Source organism: Folsomia candida, unplaced genomic scaffold (assembly GCF_002217175.1).
Source record: "Folsomia candida strain VU population unplaced genomic scaffold, ASM221717v1 Fcan01_Sc001, whole genome shotgun sequence".
Lineage (NCBI taxonomy): Eukaryota > Metazoa > Arthropoda > Collembola > Entomobryomorpha > Isotomidae > Folsomia > Folsomia candida.
Genome location: NW_019091193.1, coordinates 9510930 through 9536194, shown reverse-complemented (window position 1 = coordinate 9536194; position 25265 = coordinate 9510930). Strand labels below are relative to the sequence as shown.

General features: G+C 37.4%; 3 protein-coding genes across 5 annotated transcripts in view; 1 reads left to right on the top strand and 2 right to left on the bottom strand.

Moving 5' to 3' along the window:
- Positions 1–371: 371 nt before the first annotated feature.
- On the bottom strand, positions 372–4134 carry LOC110841984 (collagen alpha-1(XV) chain). Its single transcript, XM_022087693.2, has 16 exons — positions 3821–4134; positions 3712–3754; positions 3495–3655; positions 3394–3421; positions 3311–3327; positions 3192–3219; positions 3100–3132; positions 3023–3039; positions 2908–2935; positions 2788–2829; positions 2715–2723; positions 2605–2642; positions 1806–1898; positions 1543–1677; positions 933–1282; positions 372–832 (listed from the first exon to the last, which is right to left on the bottom strand). The coding sequence occupies exons 1-16, from the start codon at positions 3890–3892 to the stop codon at positions 481–483; spliced, it is 1446 nt and encodes a 481-aa protein (XP_021943385.1). The 5' UTR covers positions 3893–4134; the 3' UTR covers positions 372–480.
- A 701-nt stretch (positions 4135–4835) lies between these two features.
- The window catches only part of LOC118434955 (serine-rich adhesin for platelets-like), a 41482-nt gene continuing 21052 nt past the window's right edge, over positions 4836–25265 (bottom strand). For both annotated transcript variants that reach the window (XM_035849774.1, XM_035849779.1), the window contains 14 exons: positions 20291–23591; positions 19708–20187; positions 16109–16162; positions 12654–15982; positions 12242–12437; positions 9570–9779; positions 9109–9323; positions 7646–7768; positions 7415–7552; positions 7207–7329; positions 5869–6000; positions 5653–5775; positions 5485–5589; positions 4836–5382 (listed from right to left, as the gene is read on the bottom strand). In XM_035849774.1, the coding sequence (XP_035705667.1) occupies positions 5251–5382; positions 5485–5589; positions 5653–5775; positions 5869–6000; positions 7207–7329; positions 7415–7552; positions 7646–7768; positions 9109–9323; positions 9570–9779; positions 12242–12437; positions 12654–15982; positions 16109–16162; positions 19708–20187; positions 20291–23591 (8661 nt within the window). In that variant the 3' untranslated portion in view covers positions 4836–5250. The remainder of the gene's footprint in view (positions 5383–5484; positions 5590–5652; positions 5776–5868; positions 6001–7206; positions 7330–7414; positions 7553–7645; positions 7769–9108; positions 9324–9569; positions 9780–12241; positions 12438–12653; positions 15983–16108; positions 16163–19707; positions 20188–20290; positions 23592–25265) is intronic.
- LOC118434957 lies at positions 9773–12154 on the top strand. 2 transcript variants are annotated; one of them, XM_035849785.1, is made up of 5 exons: positions 9773–9995; positions 10079–10387; positions 10494–10846; positions 10913–11236; positions 11332–12154. In XM_035849785.1, the coding sequence occupies exons 1-5, from the start codon at positions 9986–9988 to the stop codon at positions 11986–11988; spliced, it is 1653 nt and encodes a 550-aa protein (XP_035705678.1). In that variant the 5' UTR covers positions 9773–9985; the 3' UTR covers positions 11989–12154. The 2 variants fall into 2 exon arrangements, with proteins under 2 accessions (XP_035705678.1, XP_035705675.1); XM_035849782.1 differs by having other exon boundaries at positions 10494–11236.

The following is a 25265-nucleotide window of genomic DNA, read 5'->3' as shown; positions in this document are numbered from 1 at the left end:
AAAGGTTCAAAAATTGTGTCAAATCCAAATATAAAAAATCGGATGAGAACTTGGTTAGGAAATTAATTAATTCAATTTTGAGTGAAAACGGATGACCTGGCGAAGAGAAGCGCAGGGGAAAATCGGAAAGCGGCCGTATAGTTTCGCATGGTGAAAATACGCGTGTTCTCCAACTTAAAACCTTCGCCATTTCACGAATTCTGCAGAAGTGCTCAAATGTCATACTAACTATTGTTTGTGTTTAGTTCATTGATATTTTAGCGCTGGTTTCAACAAGATCCGTGCGAAACATGTCTGACATGTGCATTGTTAGTTGTCAAAAAAATATGTAGGTCGCAGGTGTCAAGTCCTTAAAATACGATGGCGTAACATGACATTTAGATACAACAACTTTTATTAATTATGTAGCTCCGAAGAACATTGAACACATTGAATACATTGATACACAATTAAAGTATGCACAGTTCTAGAATGTATAGTTTAGTGAAAATGTCGATTGTGGTCGGACTTTGTCAACTCGTCCCACTCGTTATCATACTTCTCTAAAACCAATTTGTGCTCTTCATCCGACAAATGAACACTTTTGGTTGAGTCTTCTGGCAAATCCAATAAATTTGAGATATGTTTCCTCGCCAAATTTTGCGAAATTTCGATACAGAACACGATGAGGCTGCTGTTGCAAGGGATTCTTTTTTGGTCCAACATGTGATTGTAAAGGAAATCGCCTGCAAGTCCTGTCATGTTGGAGGCGTTTGTAGTCCAGCTTTTACACGAACCAGTGAATGAACCATCCCCCGTTTCAAAACTGCCATGCCAAGCCAAGTTCTCATCCCTATCAAAGAATTTAAAAACAGTGCAATTTCCTTGATTTTTTGTACAAAAATAATATAATTCCAAATATAATACGTATGTATGCATGTATGGGCATGTACCAGTGATCGTCCAAAATGACATTCCTTCCGTTGAAGGAATACACATATGGAAATAACGTGCCGTTGTTGGATGTTGTTTTACTGGACTCGGAAACCTTTGAGCGTTTGAAAATACTCTTCCAAGTTTTATACAAAGTTTCATTCTTCAAATTAACGATCCGATCATATGGACTTTTCCCAATGGCTGATATTTTCATTCCATTGTCCTTGGGAAACGACAAGAAACTTCTAAATAAACCTGAGACGCCTGATTCATAAGCTTCCTTTTGGCACTCGTAGTTGATGAAGTCGATGCCACTCATGTTCCCAGTCCACGGGTCGTTCAGAGCTATGAGGCGCAGAGTTGTGTTCTGCAACGCAATTCAGTGTTTAGACAAGGATTAACATAAATTATCTAAATGTAAATAGTAAAACGAGAAATTTAATATGTTCTAATGTAGAACTGCTGCGAATTAAACTAATTTGTTTATGCAGATGTACACAGTGCGACGCTTTGTGTGAGAAACCATACAACAAATGTGTAAATTTTTAAGAATGACTCATGCTCAGTTAGTATTCAATTTTCATAAAGTGTGAATGAAATAGATTATTATAATTTCAAACAAATTACTTGAAGTTCAGATTTATGCGTTCTTGTCGCGGGTCGAAATAAAGATGACTTTCGAGAAGATCTATACGTGATCTGCGGATGACGCTGCCAGGCAGAATAGTCATGGGTACCTTTTTTCCCGATAATATCTCCCATCTGTATTATATAGTGTAATGTATATACATAAGTATGTACATATGCACATAAAACAGGCATTTAACGTTGAATTGTCGATATCAACAGCATTAACAAGATAATTTTGCTGAGCATATAAATTTTCTTACGAGAAAAGGTGCCCAACCATTTCCAAGTTTTCCGTAAAATCTTTCGTCAGATTTGACATATGCTATGGCTCCTGGCTTGGTGAATTTCTCAATCTGCGTAAAAGCATTCATATAAAGCTATAGAATATTTGTGGAATGAAGGAATGAATGAAATGACATGAATAGTTTTATTGACGGTGGGCAGCTAATTTCTTAGAAAGCTCATGTTTACATTAAAACTAGTCAACATTGTATTCTTATTAAGGATGTATACATGTTATGACTCCTATAACTGCGGGGGCATTCGCAGGACTAAATAATTAGTCACCTCAAGCAGCTCAAAATTATGCGCATCTCGTACACCTTCGATAAAATGCAGCTTAAACAAATTTTCAATTTTATTTTGGTTCTTGGAGTGGCATCGGCCAACTTTTTCGACTCATTGCAATATGTAGCAACTGGAGTTTCGAAAGCTGCGGGTGCTGCCGCCAGTGGGATTCAGTCTGGCGTGGTGACCGCATATAACTCGGCGTCTCCATACGCCCACGTGGTGACCAAGCGCCTGCAAGAAGGGTACGGAAATGTGGAGAGTTATGCAACCCAAACTGCTGGGGAACTGCAGCAAGCTTACAACCAATGAGGACATTCAACTGGTAATTTCCTTTAATTTCGTAAATATATAAACATCTTAAATTTTGAATCTATGATGTTAAAATTGCATTATTCTCGTTTTACAGAAGGACTTGCATGAGATAAATTAGTTGCATGTCTTACGTTTCTACGTATTCATTTTTAGAAAATCAAGATGAAAACTTGTTACCTTTAATAATTCGGCCCTGTTGTTGTATACCATTGCTCCTGCAAAAATCAAAATGATTTAGTAATTACTCAGTTGTTATTTCGTAATAAATAAATTTTACTGTCAATAACCTCTGCGACCTGAAAAAGAATACTTTATTAAAATACTTGTGCAAAAATCATGCTTTAGCTAAAAGAATCGCACCATGTAGTGGTGATAAATTATAGACGGATTCCCCTTTTTGTCCTATTGATAATTATCTCAATTAAGTAACATTTGCATTTTTTTCCACAGACTTAAGTACCAAAATTCTAGTAAAAATACCTTTGCGACCATGCTCTCCATTAACACCCTGAATTAAATTATTTACACACGAATTAATTAAATGTTTAAGTATTTTGTCGTCGCTCATGATATTTAGATAAAGATGCATACATACCGGATCGCCTTTCTCGCCTGAAATTAATAACAGATAAAATTCAAAACAACAGTTAATAAGAATTAACTGTGGCTAACCTGGGGGACCTTCCTTTGTTACACCGGGTTCACCTGATTAATAAAAATAAAGTAAAACAGTCAAGTAATCAATTTAATCACAATTTTTAGACCTTTCTCTCCAATGATGCCCTGAGCTCCCTATACAGAAAAATAGTTATCTCAAGAGTCAGCACACACATATTACATGCACACAAGAAAGTACATTTACAAATTAAATTAATTTACAAACCATTGGTCCCAGATCACCTGCAAAGCCACAAAAAATTAAACAAATAAAAAATATATTCCCAATTATAAAACTCTTTCACTTACCTTTCTGTCCGGTGTCTCCTCGTGCACCCTAACGAAAATAATTTTCAATTCGAACAACATCAAGAAATTAATTACAAATCTACGATTGCGTTACGAACTACCTTAAAACAATGAAGCTCTGCAACTTTTTTCATAGCGTGCTCATCGCAACTCAGATTCTCAACGTCACTTCCCGATGGACCATGATCACTGAAATCATCCCCATCGACGAAAGTTTTCTCTATTGCACTGCCCGGTTTCGTAGTGAAGAGTAGAAATTCTTCTATAAATTGATATATTATAAAACTAGAAATTTTATGAATATGAAGCATGCACTACCTGAAACTGTTTTGTTCTGACTGTCCTCATCGTCAAAAATAAACTGAAAATAATCCGCAGTTTAAAAAAATTTAATTAACTCTCTATTATGAAAACAGAAGATATTTACCTCCTCAGAAGATATCGAAACCGTTGGCCGCAGATAATTCACCAATATTAGTATGATAAGAAATGTCCGCATTTTAAACAATTATTTTTAAAATTTTAAAATTATCACGGTAATTCTGCTCGTTTGTATTAAATTATTCACACCGTTTAATCGGGCTGCGTAGTTATCAAAGAATGTCACTTATATATTGGTTGCATAGCTATGCAAAATCCTAACCAGTTATGGAATATTTGGTTCTATGCATTACGTATGCAGCTACTACTGAAATATTTTCTGTCAACCATGAGATTCACAACTAATATTTGGTGTACGTTTATATGGAAGTAGTATAATGAAAATTAAAGTGCAAACTGGAGGATTTTGCTGTAGAATGCAAGAACACATTTGCACTGCATTGCATACTACGAGGACATTTGGAGAGTGAATATGATCCTTTAACTGACCTTTGCGTTTCATGAAAAGAGTTTCAACCTCAGTGCATTACTTTCACTATGGGAAAGTTGCAACCAGTTCGGTGGATCACCTTTCAGAAATATCAAACGGTGTTTAAAATACAATGGAGATTGCATTTGCTTCTGGCAGACGAAAAGGAAGGGTATCGCATTTCATTTTATTACGAGTCAAGTCTGGGAAGCATAACTTCTTGTAATTCTTTTTAAAAAGTGTGAACCCCATCAGTTTAGTTGGTTTCATGTGTCCCCACTCAAGATAAAAATATAAGGAAAGAATTTGTCAAAATGTATTCACATTTAGTAAATTAGTCAACCACAAACAGTAAAAATACGTCTTGTAATGCATATATCAAATGCAAGAAAGTTTGGAAGTTTGGAACAAAAACTCATGAATTAAATGTCATGTCACTAATAATGTCTTTATAAAATTGCGAAAATTAATTGATCATGAAGGAATATTGATCGACCTTGTCTATGTCATGTAAGTAGGTGCATATGCTTATTCATTAGCACGACAAATGCACCAAAAATGGTTTTAAAAGGGTGATATGTAGTACACCAAATACTGATAAAAGCGTGCGAGTTTTATTCAATGTTTGTAAAAATCGTAAAAATGAATAGAATAAGTATATATGTATATACAGTTAAATTGACATATATGGGATAAAATTAAATGAAATAAATAGGTTCGCAGTCTGCAAAACTTAGTTGACCAATTATTGGTTATGTTATAGGTTCGGTCAGTAAACATTAATTATTTGACATATCCTCTTACATGTAGATAAGCTATAAGATTATTAAATATTTAATTATATTATGGCAATACAAACATCTAAAAATACAAAAATCGTGCTCTGACTTTTTTGACACCAAATCATTGGTTCTGTCGTCAGAGTCATTTCTTCAGAATTAAGATAGAGTAAGAGAAGATACGCTGAAATTATGGTATTTATTGTCAGTGACACTGAACAGGTCAGTTCACAAATTTTTCAACATTCCGTTCATCATAATGTTGGCCAGTGCTCCTCTTCGTCGCCTCCACTGCCCGACACAAAGACTGTAACACTGAAGGTACTTTAGCCAAGCTGAAGTGGCCTGTTTATCAATTCCCTAAAAGTGTAACAATTACAAAACCAATTAAAATCACATAATTTAAATTAGTGGATGCATTGAACAAAGAATATTCTTTACAGAAATATTTAATAATCGTACCTGTAGGTGATATGTATTCTTGGACGTAATTTCGTTAATCTCGACAAAATCCTGGAACTCATTTTCTCCTTGGGAAACCACACAGTTGGCAAGGCACAAGGGTTCCTAATTTAGTTTTTTAGTATAGTTAGACCTTTTGTGTATTAATTTAATTGGTAATTTGCATACCCTGAGCAGACAGAATCTCGTATTTTTCACCCTGACTAGTACTAGCTTGACTTCCTTTACAATATCTTCGGCTGGTGGGAAAAACATTTCATTGTCCATTTTGCAGGATAATGCTTCCATGTCCTGCAATAAAAAAATTATTTGAGCTCAAAATAATGCTTATAAATTTATAAATTTCATGTATATATGAAATAATAGACTTTATGCAAACAATACCTTTCCTCGGACAAGAAGACAAGCGTAGATTCCTCGAAGTGGTTTCCCATTGAATTGAAATACGCCAAGCTGATTGTCAATGACACATGTTATGTCTGTGAGACTGGTCCAGTCAAGAACGTCAATCGACATCTGAAATGTTATGAAATGTTATACACTCAATTATATAAATTGTTACGATTTTTAATCCGATATTCATTGTGAATATCTGTACGTGTTTTCATTAACATTGATTGATCGAGGTTTTTATTAATGGTGTCGTACGAGCGTCAGCACAAGTACTGGGTCATGTTTTAGTTTAATTGGCCGCTTTTTAACCGGAAGCATGGACAATAGAACCGTTCTGATAAGTCTCTCTAAACGTATCCAATTTTTTTAGAATATAAACTATGACCAGATCGACAGACTTCATTGGTTTATAAACTCTTAGATACTTACAAATGACATAAATTTATTGAATTATTTCTGTATGCATATTCTTACTCATATGAAAATAATCTCAATAATTTATAAGCAATCATGTATAATTAGCTATTTACTATTGGATTTGAATTTTATGTATATGCAGTTTCATAATATGGTGCAACAACCTTAAAAATTGACAGTAATAATCGAATTGAGTAACCTATCCAAAACTAATTAATACTTTCGAGTCCATCTTACACGAGGGTGTAAGTACATTAAAATTACAATTCTCATATGTGTAAGCACATACTACAGATAATCAACAATCACCAGTCGTTTATATGTAGTTGACATGCACCGATTTGAAATGACAACGAATTCAATACAGTCATCGTTGTTATCCATACGTGTAAATTCTCAATGCTAATCGCCTCGCTTAGAAGAATCTCTTTCGTTAAAATTTGAATTCACAATTATGTTCGACAATCACAATGCCAAAATTGATTATAAAACAACCTAATTGTAAGTGTGAGTGAATATGCAGATGCATCGTGCATCAGTGTGCATTTGTTCGCGCACGCATCGCGTATCACTCAACAATCGACATTGCTAGTCAAAAGTGAGGCAAGGTAAGTAAAGTTATGAATAGCTTACGGAATGAATCTGATGCTGTGAAAATTGCATAACGCCGGCCCACGGCTAGATTCACAACGAAGTATTTAACTGTGATCATTAAACTGATTACAGCACCGACAATCACATTAAAAGATACGTATTACATGCTCACAGCAACACAATTAACAATAGGTCAAAGCTATTGATCGACTGAAATTACGAGTCGATGTCATAGTTGCGTACATATGTATGTACATCCTAATTAGATAGCACTAGACTTAATTATGTAACATCTACATGTAGTTAATACGGACTCACCTTCTTTATGCTAACTGATGCTCCTTCCAAGTCGTTATTTGATCTCCGAGGCAAAGGTGTGCTGTTGCCGTTGATAATGGAAATTCGCCTCCACAACTTCACACTAGAGACTTCACGGGTTGCCTAATAAGATAACAATGTGTAACAAAAATGAGACTCTGCAATTGTTCTTTTGACTTTAACAAGTTGCTGTGTTTCTGTTACCAACCTTGTTCATATGCTCCAAGTGATACTCGATTTTCTCATGAGCAGATTGTAGGTCGTCTCGCGAAAAATGGTCCAAAGGAGTGGCTTTAAGAAGTCGCGACAGTAAAAGTGGATATCGAGTTACCCGTTGAACTATAGTCTATAAATGATCCACAAAAGTTCAAAGTCACAACAAGAAGGATATTCATGTAAATTGAGAAGGGCATAATTGTAAACATTGATAAAAGCTTGCCATTAAAAACGCTGGTAAACTGAATCTTCTCAGTGCTATGTTCTCAAGTTGGGAAACGCGAAGAAATATTCGCAACAACTCTTTCTCCTTCTCAAGTTGCGCCAACAAGGCACCAGCATTTGCCTAACAAGCAATAAAACAATAACGTTTATCGTTATATATAATTTGGGTATTGGACACGTTCAACGTTGAAACAATAAATCATGGCGACCATGGCGATCATGGCGAGACTTTTGTATGCACATACATAGATAATAATATGTAACTCGGGAAAAAATCTGTACGTATGTACATACGCAGGTACTTTTGCATGCAAAGACTATTACTCCAAACAAAATTAAGGAAGATCCTAAGCCTAACGAAAACATTTGGTTCATTGAAAGTATGGACGTGATTACTGATAAATAGATAATTCCAGATTCCTGATACATTCTTCTTAATCAGGTGTAAAATTTACAACGTTATTAAATCAGTACAAGTCTAAATTCCATTTGCAAATATTTTTGTTTAGTAAAAATTTATAAAACTCGTTCAATTCCGAAATATTAATTATGTTAAGACTACAATTGAATACTTCTTTCGTGTTCGTGGCTCGTAAAAGTTTCTAGTTTGGCATTTAATTTCAAAAACATAATGCAATCAACTCCCTGATTTCATGACAAGGAAAGTCAATTATCCAAGAAGCAGCAAGAGGTTAAATAAATTAGAAAACAGCGCAAATCAGTTCATTTTGTGAAAATATAAATTTGTCGGCATCGCATATCGTACATTTATGACAATCCTGCTGTTGGTTGTTCGTGTCTCAAATTCATTTAATGTATAACGAACAAAAATGAAATGGACAGTGGGTTCAAATTAATGTAAGCACGTCTGCTGATAAATACTTTTAGTAGTTACTTGGTAGTTACTTTTTTTATTGGAGGCAGTCTTTGATATCGCCTTTTACAGCAAATGTTGTATGGGGACGTGTAAGATCGAGTAATTGTTCGTGATAATTTACTTATGCATGAACTAACGTATGTATGTGTGCATACCCTGCAAATGATAATGAGGTCAGATCGAATTCCCACCCCAGCTTAAGACTTACTGCACACTCAGCCATTGAAAGATTTACGTGCTTTGAATTTTCAATAGTCTTGGACACAATTTATTTACAAGCTTCCTTGCGGTAATATTGTAGTAAATGGTAGTTTTGCCAAATTTTTGTGACAGTTTAAAAAACTTATCAGATTTTATTAGAGTGAAAATGAAAGTTTAATTCTTAATACGCATGTACATTGTACACTTGAAAACTATTTATTGGCATTTGTTGTCACAATGCTCTGCTTGGTGTGTTAGATTCGATGGACGTGACCCAATAGCTAAACAAGTTTTCTATAAATTTTTTCGCCTGATGCACTTTTCACACGTTCTGTCAAATCGATTAAAACTTAATTGCACTTGAAAGCAAAGTGCATTATTACCTGACGTGTGCAGTATGTTTGGAAAGCCATCATCATCTTTTCACCAATGTCCAAAAATATTTTTCCAATATTAACGGAGGCCAAGTCTTCATCTTTCCGTTCGACAATGGCAGATGTGATCTCTGCTTTGAGAAGCATGGTCAACTGGGAACTAATTTCACTTAATTCTCCTGTGTTTAGAAAAATTTGGTCCAATTGTTCCTTGTTCAAAAGTCCTGCAAAATAAAGTTCACGTGAATTTTATTAACGTTTTAACGTACAAATAAAACGTTGGATATTAGAATTTAAGGTCAAATGTAGAGAAAGAATAACGCTGAGCACCGGAAAAAGAAATTCTGCACAATATTATAAAAACATGTTAGCAAGTTGATGTAGCTTCAAAATTTCAATCCGGTGAAAAATTAAGGAAAATGTATGAGCAAACATTCAATGGTTACCAGAAAAAAATGAAAAAAAATTACCAGCAATCTGAATTGGTTTATAAAACTCTTCCAAAATAATTTGCAGATCTCGTCCGTACTTCATTTCAGTCTCGTAAATTTCAGTAATGATTTCCTTCCTTTCACTTCTTTTACGATTACAAGAAGGACACAAACTCTGTGAAATTTTGTCATCTTCGATTGTGATCCGTTCTTCCTCATCCTTGTCGTCGACGGGGACATCATTACAATCTGGACAAACACGGGGACATCATCTTAATAAAAATTCAATAATATGTACAAATGTATATTCTGTTCATAATTATCCCTCAAACTTAGATTATCTGCAGTTCTGCCTCGAGAAATCCATTCTTAATAGTTATAGAATAGATAGTCAAACGACTTATGGGCGATGTTAATATAACGATGTGCATTATCACCTGGAGAGAATTCAACCTATGAAATGGGGTGAGAGCATGAGCGTGGCGTGGAGACGCTACGCACAAATATAAATAAGGGTCGAATTTTTGTTTATTGCAACCATTTCACAGTTGGAGCTGGAGTCAAACCTTACTACACTTGCTTGGCACGTTCATCCGTCATCATGGCGGAAAATTTTACGGAACAAAGTGCACAGCTTCCGGTCACAGTAACACGACGGAAAACCGGACGACAATCATCATTGCTGGAAAAAACTCGAAATTTGTCACAGGATCAGATAGCAGTCCAGTTTAACAACCAGCAAGTAATTTTTACTGCACCCGACGAATTGAAAACAAAGGATCCATCAGAATACGAATTCCAACTTTTTTACAAAGCAAATGACAGTGATGACGTCATTCGGTTGGAACAGCAACAAGGTAAACATTTCAAATATTATGATAAAATTGTTTTCGTTTAGCAAAGTACATACTTGTAAGAATGTTTTATTTATAATTTGACCATTTGTTGTTAATTTCTCAAAAGTTTCACCAGAGTGGAAAGAACGACCAGAAGGAGTTCCGAAGTCAATCTTTGACGCTATAAAAGCACATTTACGGTGGGGTCAAAATCCAGGAGAGACCGACGAGACGATGGATTCAAGTCCGCAATTTTTATCGTTGATGGAGGAAGTCGGAGACAGATTGACTCCGCTAATTTGCAGCTTCACTCACCAAGACGGGACAATTACGCCTATTCAACACATCGGGAATGACGTCTGCATTAGATGGTACAAACGGAGGAACATCCTCTACAAAGTTAAAGAAAACGAGAGTTTTGGATGGAAGGGAGGATCGAATCAGATTTGTTGTATTAGTTCGTGCTGGACAATTTCAAAGGTAATCAAAGCATATTTAAAAAATCATCTATTGAATTTATTATTAATGTATAAATTACTTATACAGGACCAAACAGTGGGCAAATGCAGACTCCATTCGGAAAAGTCACAGGAAGTGATGTTATTGCGGGATATAAATAATTACGATAACCCCACAATTATTATTTATTGCCCAAAATTAAAGATGTCCCCATATTCAGAGGCTGACATAAATAAAGTTATGTCAGCATCTTGGTTTCGAAAAGATTACGCTACTATCAATCGTTACATGACCCAGCGTGAAGATTTATCAAAACTTCTTGTTTCCCCTTGTGAGCCGCCCTTGTTTGTGATTGATCGGTCAATTCCTGTTCCAACGACTTTATCAACACGTCAATACAGTATTATAGGGGTAAGGCATAAATGTTTATAGTACAAAAAAGCTTTTTATACACATATTGTAATTATTAAGGGAAAATAATTTTTGTGCATTTCTTTATAATGTAGGTTGGTACATCTCTTTTGGTTTTCTTCCACAATTACGTATACAAAGACTACAACGACCCGATAGTCCTACTTATGGAGCAAATTAGTTTCATGGAGGTGGATGTTGATTTTTGGGATGAAGTTCACACTTTCCTCAACAACAATGGAATTGATTTCAAAACTTCACCCGTTTCATCATCACATGAAATTCAACCAGCTAAATATTTCCCCCCAAATATTGACCTGTATAAACCATACAGCTATATTGGACATAATCGTCAAGGAGGATTATACGATGGTGCGTCTACAGCTCTAAACCCCAGAAGAATTTATCCCGGTAGCAGCTCTCACTCTACAATGGAAACTTCGATGACCCCATTCCAGGACACAATAATTCCCTTATTCCAACAAATTTTAGAAGATGAAACGGAGATGACCAAGCTTGCGTTGCAAGCAGAGTACTTGGGGACCTGCGCCACAATCATTGCGACTTTATTGGGATTGGAGACTAACGGAAGAAGGATCTATCCATTGACCCAACAAATCGATCATCATTTCGACAGTGTAGTACATCCGGAGCTACTTTTCTCACTGTTTTCAATTAAGACAGGTTTACAATTACAGGTAGACATGAGTCAACTAAATTTTGACAATGGAAAGCCCGACATTTTATTCTAAACTAGTTTCTCGTATTTGATTTGATTTTGTATGGGCTATTTTTTATGTTCAAATTCCTGCATAAATGACGATGAATTGTAATAATTGCTCCCGTTAGTTAAAATATGTTTTGTTTGATTGATGAATTACTGACTACCTAATAAATTATATTATTTCTTGATACTTAGTTATCTTGTTTGTAGACTCACTTGATTTATAATATTTAAGTTTCATACCATTTGAAGTAGCATAATGCATTTATAGAATAACTTACAACAATCTGGACAAATTTTTCTTAGCACAAGTTTGTTTTGAGTAACAATCTCTTCGGAATCCTCTTCTGCGTGGGTGGGAAGATGACAGATTTCTCCAATTACAATGGACGAGGAAAGATTTTCTTCCACCAAGTAATTTGAATCTTGTCCCTTTTTAGAACTGACTGACGAGGACTGACTTCCATTGGAAGAATTCTAAATTAAAATATCACGAAAATCGCGTTCAATTTACCATACATACATACGCAGTTTATTGAAGGTCGATTTAACATTGGTTAAAAAGTGTCCAATAACCATTGTGTTTGGCAATCAAAAATATTTGTTAAAAAATATATCGATAAAATCAGTTTGATTGAAACTGCGCACAGTCACCTACTTTTACTAATAATGAAAATAAAAGTTACAACTTACTGAATCAGAAGTGAGCCTATCTCGAATTGACTCTAAAAAAGAAAGTATTTCGTTTTTGGACGCCCCACCATCAAAAATCCTCTTAGCGTCGAATGCATCAGCATAAATTGGCGAGTGCGATCGATTTATATCTCCAATTTCTTCATAAATCGGTTCATCCATCGGTGGTCCACTAGCGCTGGGGCTACTCCCACTATCACGGCTGACAGGACGACTTGTTCCATTAGAAGATAGCATCGCATTTTTAAGATTTGCGGGGGAGTTTAGATTAGATTGCAACGAATTGGTCTTCATTGAATCTAGAAACTTTCCTCGGGCCATTGTGATATTTTCCGCCACCAACTTTGTTACTTGTGCCAATTTATAATTTTCCTCAGCAGAGGACGAAGATCCTGATGCCCCATCGCTACTGTTGGAAAAGGAATAATTCTTTTCGGAATTATAATCCTCTTCAACTCCAGAGCTTGAACTTGATGAGACGTTATTCTTAGTTGGAGAATACGTCGAAAATTCCAAACGATTTTTATCGCCCGCATTTGAGCCTATTGAGCTAGCAGTTGTTTCTTCGGCGAGGCTGTTGAGCTGAGATAGCTTTTCATTCAATTCGCTCAAGAGTGATCTGGTTCGAATCACTGCATCAACATCGGCTTTCACGCTCCCAGCTCCGGTTATCAGGCTTTGGTAGCTTTTTTGTTGCGACGAAGGAGACAAAATGTCACCACTAATTTTCTCTGCATTGAGTGAGGAGCTGTTGTTATTCGTACTGTTGAGAGTAGAATTGTTGGATCTGTTAAGCAAGAGAGGGAAGGTGAGAAGCGGTAGTTCTGTTGATATCTTTGGTGGTCCTTGTGCAGGCAGTGGGGGCGGAATGGCATCCTCTGATTCAGCCCCTGAGTCTGATGAATGCGATGTGTCTATTACCACCCCATTTTTAGACTTGACCAAGGAATAGCTAATGACGTCATCATACAGTGGATCTGTGTCAGTCTCATCCTGTTCCTCTAAATTGCTCAGTTGTTTGATTGTAGAAGAGTTGCTTCGAATGGATGAAGGTGGTGGAGGAAAGTGAGACGTGTTGCTGCTTTTTAGAGAAAAAGAGTCAAATGATGACTTGAAATGACTGGAACCGAAAGATTTGTGGATGCTGCTTTTGGTGTCGCTATTTTCTGACCGCAAAGACAGCGTGTCATCATAGATGAAATTGTCAAGATTACAACTCTCTCCTTCTCCTGCATCATTGCAATCATATTTGACATTATTGTGATTTTGACTGCCACCCGAATGGTTGGACGCATTGCCACTGCTGATAACTGATCGCCTGTCAAAATCCATATTCTTAATTGCATTTAGTAAAGCACCCTTCATACTGCTGGCGAAGGATTGCAGAGATTTGGCCCCACGGCTTGTCGCTCCTTCAGAGATATCATTGTAGAGATTATCAACCTCTTCGTCTAAACTTTGATCATTTGTCATCTCGCCAAAAGAACCCCGCGGCTGTCCCCCCTCATCCTCCTTAATTATGACGGGTCGATTGGTAAATTCTGACAAATTTTTCGAAGGCAGATTAGGAGGTGGCAAGGATGGTGGGCAGGCCATGCACGGTAAGGTCGATGAGACAACGTGTCCTGTTGTTATTACTGGGACATGCTTTTCTGCAGAATTATCCTGAACTTGCTTTCTGATGGGATTCATTGAACTTAGCGATGCCATTAAAAATTTGCGTCCCAAAGAACCATTATTATTGCTATTAAGATTATGATTAGAATTAGGTTTGTCTGCGGTTGAATTGTGGTGCTGCTGGTGGTGAATTACATCATCGTACATGGGTTCATCATCTGCATTAGGATTAGAATCGTAAGGGTTGGAGGTGGGAAGAGCGCTGTGAGACTCTCTCTGCAGGGGTAAAGGTGGGTAATTGGATGGCATGTTGTTACGAGAGAGTGAGTCAATGGGCTGGCTATAGGTCAAAGGCGAGGATTGTTCAGTGACCTTGCTGCCGTTACCCAGCCCGTTGTTTTGTTTGGAACTGTCAACGATGAGCACAACGGAAGTGGATTGAGGTCGCGTTGGCTGTGTGGAAATGCGAGCGTCTTGTGAAATGGGGGGCAGTGGAGGTGGCGGCTGCCGAAGAAATTGTGCACTATTAGCATTATTCCTCTGCTGAGAACAAATGTCGGTTGCGGCATAATGCATTTCCTGTTTACTGACTTCGCCTTTGCCACCAAGTTGGCTGTCTCTGCCGGTGGGAGGCTCATTGTTTGCAGCCATGCCATTACCTGTTGGGATAACAATGGCACTCGTGCCAACTGAGTATATCCGAATTTCACTAACTGCATTCTCCTTTGTCACAATTTCAATATTGTGCTCGTCATTCTGACAATCGGCTGCTTGTGATGATGATGATCTGTGACCGTTCATGCTCTTCGCTATTTCGGATGATTTTGCTAAAGCAGATTTTGGCTTGGCAGCATTCGCAACGCTACTACTCGACTTGAGATTTCCCCTTTTCCCTTGGCTGAGATTCGTCTGCACAATTTCCTCACTTTTATTGTGCAGCAGATTAGAGCGAGAATTATTGGCGTTTTTATTAGCTGAGGAAGCAGAATTATTGAGTGCAGTATTGGTTCCTGCCGTGTTATTGCCAAGCATCTTATCCAAAGCTTCACACCTGTCAGTCAAACTCTTACTTCTTCCACTATTTGAATTACCGTCAATTTTCTTGCAATCAACATTACTCTTTAGACTAGCTCGAGTTGAGGTTTTTGTGCCATTTGCCTCAAAACCAGAACCCTTATTACTATTATTATGATTACTAATAGGACTTGCATTAGCTTTTTGCCCGTGTGTGTTCTGGTTTTTTATCACGCGTGAGGCTTGATTTGAAGTTGTTTGCAAATCCATCGGAAGAGAAATCAGAGATTTTGAGAGGTGTAATCGATTTCCATTCAAACTCAAGTTGCTACCATAGATTTGATTCGTGCTTGAAGATTTGGTCAGCAGTTTGTCTAATTGGCCTGAAATTGACGAGGAAATGTTCATCTGGAGTCGTTTCGATGAGGTTGAACTACTTTTGGTGTTGATGGTCTGTTTCGTATTTAAAGTAGCGCTAGCAGTAGGAGGAGGTGGTGGTGGTGGCTCCCTGGGACGCAACGGCGATGAGCCCAATGTTCTAAATGAGCTCGATTGTTTGAGCCGAATCCCTCTGCCCCCAGTGGAGGAAGATGAACCGCTGGTGAGGGTTCCGCTAGTATTGCCATTTGTAGATAAGTTCAATTGAAATGTCTCATTCAGCGATGGTCTCGATTGATTCAGCCGAATTCTGGTGGTGTCTGGAAAATCAGGAATACATGTCGTGCCTTAATTACAAATTCCGTTAATACGCTACTAAATATGTCTCTAAGAAATGGGTGTGCATTTGTAATACATAAGTTCTCAATAAGTGTTCATAATCTAACCGTTAAAAAGAAGTGAGTTTGGATTTATGATCTTCTCTGGCTGGTAGGGTGCATCTGAAATGGAAGAAAATACCAGCTAATTAATGCTGACAGAATGCGTAGTGTTCATAAAAAAGCTCAATTTAATCAAGCGACGCATGCATAAGTGAGTTTATTACAGGCGTTAGTAAGTAATTAACGTTTTACGGCAAGTTACTGAATAGAATAAGCCATGCACAAAAAATAAATAATAGGCAAAAACTGTACAGTGCGAATTTTGAGCTAGTATTTTCCCTTCACATGCATGCACACACAGTCCCGTTTATTTGTCCGTTGTCCTAATAAGTAATTGTAATTATTTGTAAAGTTCAAATTATTCAGAAATTCGCACACAGCCTTTCGATGTTAACGCTCTAACAATTAGAGCATTAATTTAAGATTAAAGGATTGATAAGAAAGGTCTCCTCCAATGCATCACGCCCTTCTCACTTGAATGGCCAAGCAAGATCCTTTGTCTCCGCTGCTACCTCTATACAAATACTTATTGCATTCCATCACCACATATGTATGCACTTAGGTCTCCTTATTAGATACAAAAGTCAAACAAATTTTATGCTCGGAGAGCGAATGTGGCGAGGCGTGATGTGCACACGCTTGATTTTTTCATATATGTGAGAGAAATGTGAACAATGGGACAAAACGTGTCCGAGGATGAACAAGAGGATCTGTGCCAGTAGTGATTTGAGTATGGAAAATAATGGAAATTGCGAACGGAACTAACGGAACATCGCTCTTTGGTTTCCTCACCCAATTTTAAGTTCTTCCCATTCAACTCTTACGTAATATTTTCTTTTAATCGATGCCACTGGGCAAATAGCGGGATCAATGTTGCTGACGTAGTCTAAAACCACCATCAAATTAATGAACCTCGGCTCTCGTGGGCCAAATATTCAGTTCAATGCATAATTAAATAGTGGTCATTTTTATTTTGGTGCTTACATATTTGAAGTTTATTGTTATACTAATTACAGGCTTGCTACTTAATTAACGGAATAATGCTCAATGTTAACCAATGCAAGTATTTATCTAGGACAAAAGCAATGCCAATACCGAGTGTATCGTGTTATATAAATAATTTTTGTGTGTTAGATATTCATAATTATATTTTATCTAAATATAATTTATAGGTGACAGAAAGATAACGCCGTTTTGCCCAACTACCTGAAATGCAAAGGGTGGTTATCCTCAACCCAAAACGCGATTTTTTAGCCTTGTTTTACTACAACGTGTATGACGGATTATAGGGATTAGAAATGAGATTGTGTCAATTTTATTAAAGTTGATCAGCTCGTTATAAATGTTGGTTTGCCTTTACGACTTGAAGTCTTACACATTACAGTAAGTTTGCATATTCGAACCATTATTGGTTCTTGATGCAACTACATATTCACCTGTAAATTTAGAGACTTTACTGAACACTATGTAATAGAACACAGATGGCTGATTTTATCACAAGTTTTTACCTCATAAAGTCTGTAAAAATAATAGAATTAGAGAATTTTTAAGAAAATGACTGTGACGGAGTAACAGTGAAAAAATTTTATTTGTCTTCCGATACTAAAAAGTTGTAAGCCTAAATGAAGAATATGGTGGGATGACAGTAATGAAAGTAACGCTATTTGTAAACCTAAGTAGCAATTTTACACGGCTGTTGAGCAGGCTCATTTAAGGCATGATTACAGGAATATAATCGAAGATGTTGTTGTCGCGTAGAAAATGCCATGAAATCAAACGAGCATGCAGTTCACAAATTTATTTCTGTTATTCATCGGTATGTACGTACGTACTTCCTACTTTAACTTTAGGTAGTCAAGAGCTCGTGGTTATTAGCATGCTAAATTCCTGTTCCGTGTTTCTTTACACCGGTGAAATTGCAATATCTGAAAAAATTCTGCGTTCACTTTCGACAGTAGTTTGGCTAAGTCAAAGCACTAAACTTGAGAAATTTTGGATTAATATTGAAACGTTTGAACGCCACGAATAAAAAGTTTAGCGAGTTTTAAGCTAGCCTAAACTATTTTTAGTTTAAACTCACCATGTTGGGATTTAATGGTCAGATTATTTCATTTCTGATTTGAATTACCAGTACTTTCGCTGACTGTAAATGTGCATATATATTCAATTACGTACGCGCAAACCAACGTCTTACGTGCACGGCTTAAACATGAATTCAATTTCCTACACAATACCATTACTTTGTCAAGTGTCATCATTTTGTATAAATAACAATGACGAATGGAATGAAAAAGTATTCTCATCAATCCTACAATCTTATTAAACCAAATGCTCGTTGGGATTTTTTCGTGATCAAAACCCTGACAAGAATGAAATGTTTGCAGAAACAGTTATCCTACGTAATTCTACTTCAAAGTTGAACAGAATCACGATATGATTGCATCGTTGGCCCAGTATGAGCATCGTGAATTGCTCATTTTTTGTGTGAATTCGACATCATGAGTTTGATGCCTTGATTTGATCAAGTTTCACTTTTAAATAGCTGTGAGATGACGATGAACAATGCATTTCCCCGACAAAAGTTCTTGGCAGATATTCTGAACTCTTGCCAACCATTTTGAAGAATCAGTCGTGCGGCTGCACCTGGTTTTGATGTGGTAATTAAACCGTGTATGTTAATCAGACATTGTACAAGTGAGATATGCACCACGTATGCAGTAGCCCTTACGTAAGTACCTGCGTCTCTACATAAGTACATCTTCACACTAGTTTTTATGCGAGACAAGGTAGGAAAAATTATATAATTTCCCCACTACAGTTCCACTCTAAACTGAAATAGTGGAGAATACCCCTTTTTAATTACACACATAGAGTCGACTAGAAATTGATATGCAAGATTAAGGTGGGATTGGCCTACCAAATTTATTAAATTTTAATATGGTTATTCACGAATAATTTCGGTTCTATTAACTCAAATTTAATTTTATGCCTTATGCAATTGCTTTGGGTATAGGTGAGTAGATTCACAAACTCTGCATCATCAAAATATTTACGACTTTTGAAATAAATTACTTAATACTCAAGTTAAATTATGACTTTTTGCAAGTAATGATGCACGGGTGCATTGAATTACAACATTGCTTGACACTTGCATGCTCGTCTGATTTCATTTGATATCGGGGAGAATTTGAGTAGATTATGTTGTTGTAAGTTAGCGCAGTATAATACAGATAATAAGTTTATGCATGTGTTGAAAACTGCACAAACGTGTGAGACTCCGTTATGTAATAGTGAAGCATAAATTGAGGGAATCATAGTAAAATGTTTGTTGCGTTCATTTCATCCGCGTCTCATTCGTCACATAAAAAAGGTGAGCATGTGAAGCAATCAACTTGCACTATTCTATTAAGTACATTCACTGGTGTGCATGTAATAATATGTCATTGTGTTGAGTGCTGGGAATACATGTGTAGTCGGCTTGTTAGATTAATAAGGATAGAAAATGAGTGGTAAGTAATAGGACAACAGATAAAAGCAGCGTATTTCGTTTTTAAATTGCAAATTGTATCAAAAAATATCTATAAAAAAATAGTGATGCTTATTACCGTTAGCAGGGCTTAATTTTCCACCAGGCGGAATTCGTTTCGCCTTCATTATTTGAGAAGCAACGCCATGAGACGCTGCCTTGGAGTTTTTGACAAAGATTCGCTCCTTTGCAATTGTGATATCTCTACTTTTTGGCAGGATTTGTTGAGTAGGATCAGGAATTGTAGTAGTTGTTGTTCCTTGGGAAGCAGTTGATAAGTTGATGACGGGTGATTTCCAATTGCTCTTCAAACTGCTCTTCCTATTTGTCAGGCTCGTTGAAGAAGAGGAAAAAGCCGGATTATTAGTTGATGTGAACCGCGACTGATCCTCATCAAGTGCTTGAGAACCAAGGTTGTTGACTTGATCAAAACATTCCTCGTTATTGGACACAACAACGGCAGTGGTATCGGCAGTAGGATTATTATTGTGAAGCTTGTTGGCTTCAACCTCCTCAGCGAGTTTCCTGCTCCTGGCAAACGAAGCTGCTTTCCGTGCAACTACACAAATATACATTCATAAAAATATACATGAATCGTTATCTTGGCATTTACCAGTATTATTACGAAAGCTTGAAACAAGCAGTATTATATAATTGCTCACCTTCCTGTTCAAAAGTGGATTTGGTTTTTTGTCTAATTTCTGCCGATGATTGATTTTGACTTGAATTATCATGACTATCACTTAACGCTGATTTTCTTGATAAATTGGATTTTAAACCGACACTTCCACTTTCCTTATTACTTTGATGCTGTTTTTGATTAGGAATCTCCCCATTTCGTTGATTACAAACGCCACTAGTCTCGTCATTATTATTTGGGCAACTGGTTGTTTCTTCATTATCGTAATCACCACCTTCATCTTCCACGGATTTCTCTTGATTATGGTCATAGTAATCCTGGCCTTCGTCAATCCCACAGTCGTCAGAATCGGGGCCACTGTCACCACCACACACAATCACCCTATCCTGATCAAACTGCACTTTCTTCTTCAGCGTGGAAGTCGTTGAGACGGAAGAGTCGAAATAAATGCCATCGTTAGCCCCATAATTGGTGGAGGCGTAATGATCCTTATTATTTTCATTGCTGCCACCATTCATCGGTGCATCGTAAATCCTTTCGCGATTTTTTAAAATGGGTTTTACATACTCGGTCACTGTTCCAGGCACGACAATTTTTACGGCATAATTCTTGTTGGATTTAGAGGTGGCACTGATGGATGGGACATTCGAAGTCGAGACTTCCTTTGGTGTTATGTGGTCATGTTCCATTTCTTCCTCATAAATGACTTCTCTCAACAATTTGCCAGGGTTGTTGCTGCCATTTCTACTCTTTCTTCTGCGTAATGCACTAAATTTGCTGGGATGGTTGTTTGGTTTGTTAGTGTTTGAATAATTACTTTCCAAAGTAGCATGTGATACTTCCGTTGTAACTTGTGTGGAAACACAGGTTGGAGAGCGTTTGTTAGCATTTTGTCCATTTTTAATGAAAGTGCGCTGTTTCTCTTTTGAAGTCATGTTATCATATCGGCCACCCATTCCGTTAACATATTTAGAAGCAAGATCATCGCCACTCTTTGTGAGGTGTGCCTTTGCCTGCTTTGACTCCATGGTCGAATCACTCGATTTAACGCTGTCCTCGAAAGCAAATTCTTCAAACTCGACTTGATAATTTTCTTCGTCGTCGCAGTCACGTTGTGTTTGACATTGATTATCATAGTTGCTGGTGCTGGTATTCGTAAATAATAAGCTATGGTTTGATCTGACTGTTTTATCAGAATTTACAATCATGCTATCATTATTAATATTGATATTGGATTGACAGTCATTACTTTCCTGGTGGTGATTATTGTAAATACCATTATCAAGACTAGTGCGCGTCCCAATTTGATTTCCACCTCGACGTTGTTGGTGGTTCTGCTGTTGCTGCTGTTGCTGCTGAGCTTTATTATTATTGTTTTGGCCAGTTTTTGGATTTCGTCTATCCCCGTTAGAACTGCTATTGATTATTAAGTCTTTGTTTGCCTTATCGGGAAATTGCTGCAAATTTCGGTCACGACTCATTGGCACGTGCTTATTTTTATTCATAATAAGACTCTGTTGCTCCATCTCATCTGACCATTCATCTCCCGAAGAAAGGCTGCCTTGTCTCACGGCGATTCTTTTATTCAAATTTTTACCAGCTCCGTTCATTCTATTCTCTCCATTACATTTCCCGTTGGAAAAAGATGACGAGATTGCAGAAGATGGTTGCGTCACTCCTTTATTTGGTGGCATGTACATTTTTTGACCTGCGATCCTCATACCGACCGACCGACTGTCGGAGGTCAAGGCGTTATCACTCAAGTCATCACTCGAACTGGTTAAACCGTCGTCAATTATTGCAGGGGAGGGTTGAGCAGAGGAAGAATTTTGACTTTTGGCAGTTTTGGTCTGAGCTTTCAACAATTGGTAGGCATTCACATCCGTGGACAAGATGCTGGGCCGCTTAATAACCCCGTTGTTTTGTCTGCATGATCCGGAGCCTATAGACTTCGCCGATGAATCAACACTTCGAAGGCTGATGGTATCACTGGCACAATTATAGCGCTGGTTGACAGCATTTGAACTAGTCGACTTGACCTTAAGGTTAGAAGTGGAAACGTGCTCCTTTCGTCCTTTAAGGGAAGGTCCGCTAATTTCTGACAAGTACGGGACAGATGTGCTTTTGGAAAGGGAACTGTTGCGACTTGTGGAGTCTGCTTGGATCGGGGCCCTGGGCCTTTGTGGTGGAATTGTTGTCCTTGGCTTGACATTTGACGTCGTGTTGACCCACACATCGTAAGGAATACACTGCCTCAAATCCCACTCAGAATGATAAACGCCATTATCTTGATAGTTGGGCACTGGTCCTGCTTCTTCGTTACTAAATTGCCAGGATTGGCGAGATGGTTTTGGCCTAACTCTAACCGACGCCGTGGTTCCCGAGATACCGTTATTGTTATCTCTAAAAATATCTGTGCAACTTGCATACATATTTTTCTTTTCTGGGAAAAAATAACTAGGCTGGAGGTCATCTGCGGAAAATGCATGTTGAGAGGAGTAGCTAAAAAATCCATTCATTCGACTATGCACATCGATCCCGTTGGGGTCCATATTATCCATTTCTGCCCCCGGAGAGAAAAATGGGATTTGTTGACTTTCATAACCTCCTCCAACACCCACACGTAGTTCTCCCTGCTTCTTCATGTAATCGAGACTTGGGCGTTTTTTAACTGCTTGTTTTAAGCTCTTCCACGTGAGTTTTCTCACGCTATTGGCAAATGTTTTTGCGCTGTTCTCCGTTGCAGAATCCCCTTTTCGGTTTTTCTTCCCCCCATTCAAAGCCCATTCATATGCACATGCTTTACAAGGTTTGTTCCCACTCGAGCTGTTTCTCCCAAGAAAATCAAACTCGCCCGAGCACTCACACGTTGATGCATAATAGTCCGACACTTGGCACCGGGGAATTTGCAACGCTGCCACGTTGTGGGTGTGGTTCCCAGGCGACCCAGCTCCCCCACTGTTGCTGTCACTTCCGGAGGGGCTGCTACCACTCCCAAACCCATTGGCATAACCATATCCAAATGGCAAATCTGATGGCAACTTAACGGAACCATAAATCCAAGAGTGAGATCTCGAAACGTCCTTTCGCGAATTATGAACCATTTTCTCAACTGGGCCACGTCGATTTAGCACTGATGGAGAAAGACGAAAATCTTCCTCCAGGTCACCGATGACAGATGCTGGCCGACCCTTTCCGTGGACATCACTTTTTGACTTTCCCAATTTTAAGAACCTACCAATGACATTGCCACTCCCACTGCTTCGACCAACCACAGAGTGACTCTTCTTGACTGGTCGACTACCCTGGTAGGGCTCAGGTCCCTGAAAATAAAGAAACTTTCAATTATTCCATGGTTCATAAATTTTAGTTGGTGGTTGAAAGGACGCAACATTCTAATTATAAACAATCGTGTCCTCCAAAATCAGCCTGTTCTGAGAACTAGAACTTTACGCGTTATTTTCATTGTCTGACATATCGTGCGACTTTGTTCGCTATGATGATTGCAGGGATGAACAGATTACAACACAGTGCTTGCAGTCAAGAACTTGCAGCATTAGCCAACAATATGCTGACTGATCACAATAATTTGTAGTAAATACAGTGCAACGAGAGTGCATATATTATACAGATAAACATAATCATTCAGTGCTAATAGTCAGATATTCTATGCATATTTAGTCCATTATTACTGTAAAATTATTAGTTAACTATGCAAATTGTAAACATTAACTCCTTACGACAAGTGAGGAGTCAATGGCATGTGAGCATTGTCAATATCCTACATAACGCTAAATGCATATTCTAATGCTCATGCTAAGGATAAGCCCAAGAGAACAATGACACATTTAGTACACCTTTTGTTATTGGCAATGATTTTATGGGAACGGTGGTCTAATTTAAGGGTTTCTACAAATAAAGGGTGGAGAAATTCATGACATTATTGGTGTGTTGGCCAAGTTGCGTTCTATGCAGCAGGTACGCACATTATTGCAGACTCGTCGATTTGCAACGTTGCTATGCTTAGGATAAGAAGAGACCTTCAGTTAATGTGATCGTATGCATTACATCATTTGGTGTAATTCCTGCATATTTTCACATAAATTAAATAATAATACAAAAGATGCGTTGTAACACAATATTGATTGGTGCTTTTGATTAACACAAATTACTAAAAGCTAAAGTTATCTAAGAAATCAAGGAATTCTCACAAGAAATGGAGTTGCTCAATACAAGAAGTATTTAGCCAACGAATTTATAAAGCATAATGATATCGTCTATTTTATCTGTGTAGGAAATGAGTTTCTTCCAAAATCTAAATGTACGTACATATTCTAGCCAATTTTTATTTCAATAAAATTGTAATTTCATTTGTCAAATCAAGAATGTATACAGGTTTACACTAATTAAATACGTGTATGATTAGTGAAAAATTAGGGCCATCATGCTTGCTTTGGTATCATACATACATATTTTCTTCAAAACATTTAATTGAAAAAATCTACACGACAAACACGTTAGTTTTAGAAAATGTAGCATTTACAGAATTCATCCACTAAATATACTCAACAAATTATACAAACAAATGCAAGATTCCTTAAACTCTAGCCGGGAGCAGAAGTGCTCTACTTTTAGCTCACTGTCTGTGTTAATCTCACATAAAATTTCCCATTTAAAAGATTATATAGAACTGAAGGACAGACTTTCATTTATTTGAGCTAACCTAACGCAGATTCAAATGCAAATTTAAATACAGTCTATGACATGAATGATTGACATATGATAACTACTACAAAGCGAGGTTTATGCATGCATATTATTCCAAAAACGTGGCTCGAAGAGTTTGAACGATAATTTATGGGAAAATAATTGCACCTGTAATCATCCATCATTATCGTTTGAATAGAAACTGCAGGCAAATTCGAGAGAATCTGCAATTAATTGACAGGGTAAACCACATGTTTGTCACGAGTTTAATATTGGATTTGCATGACCAT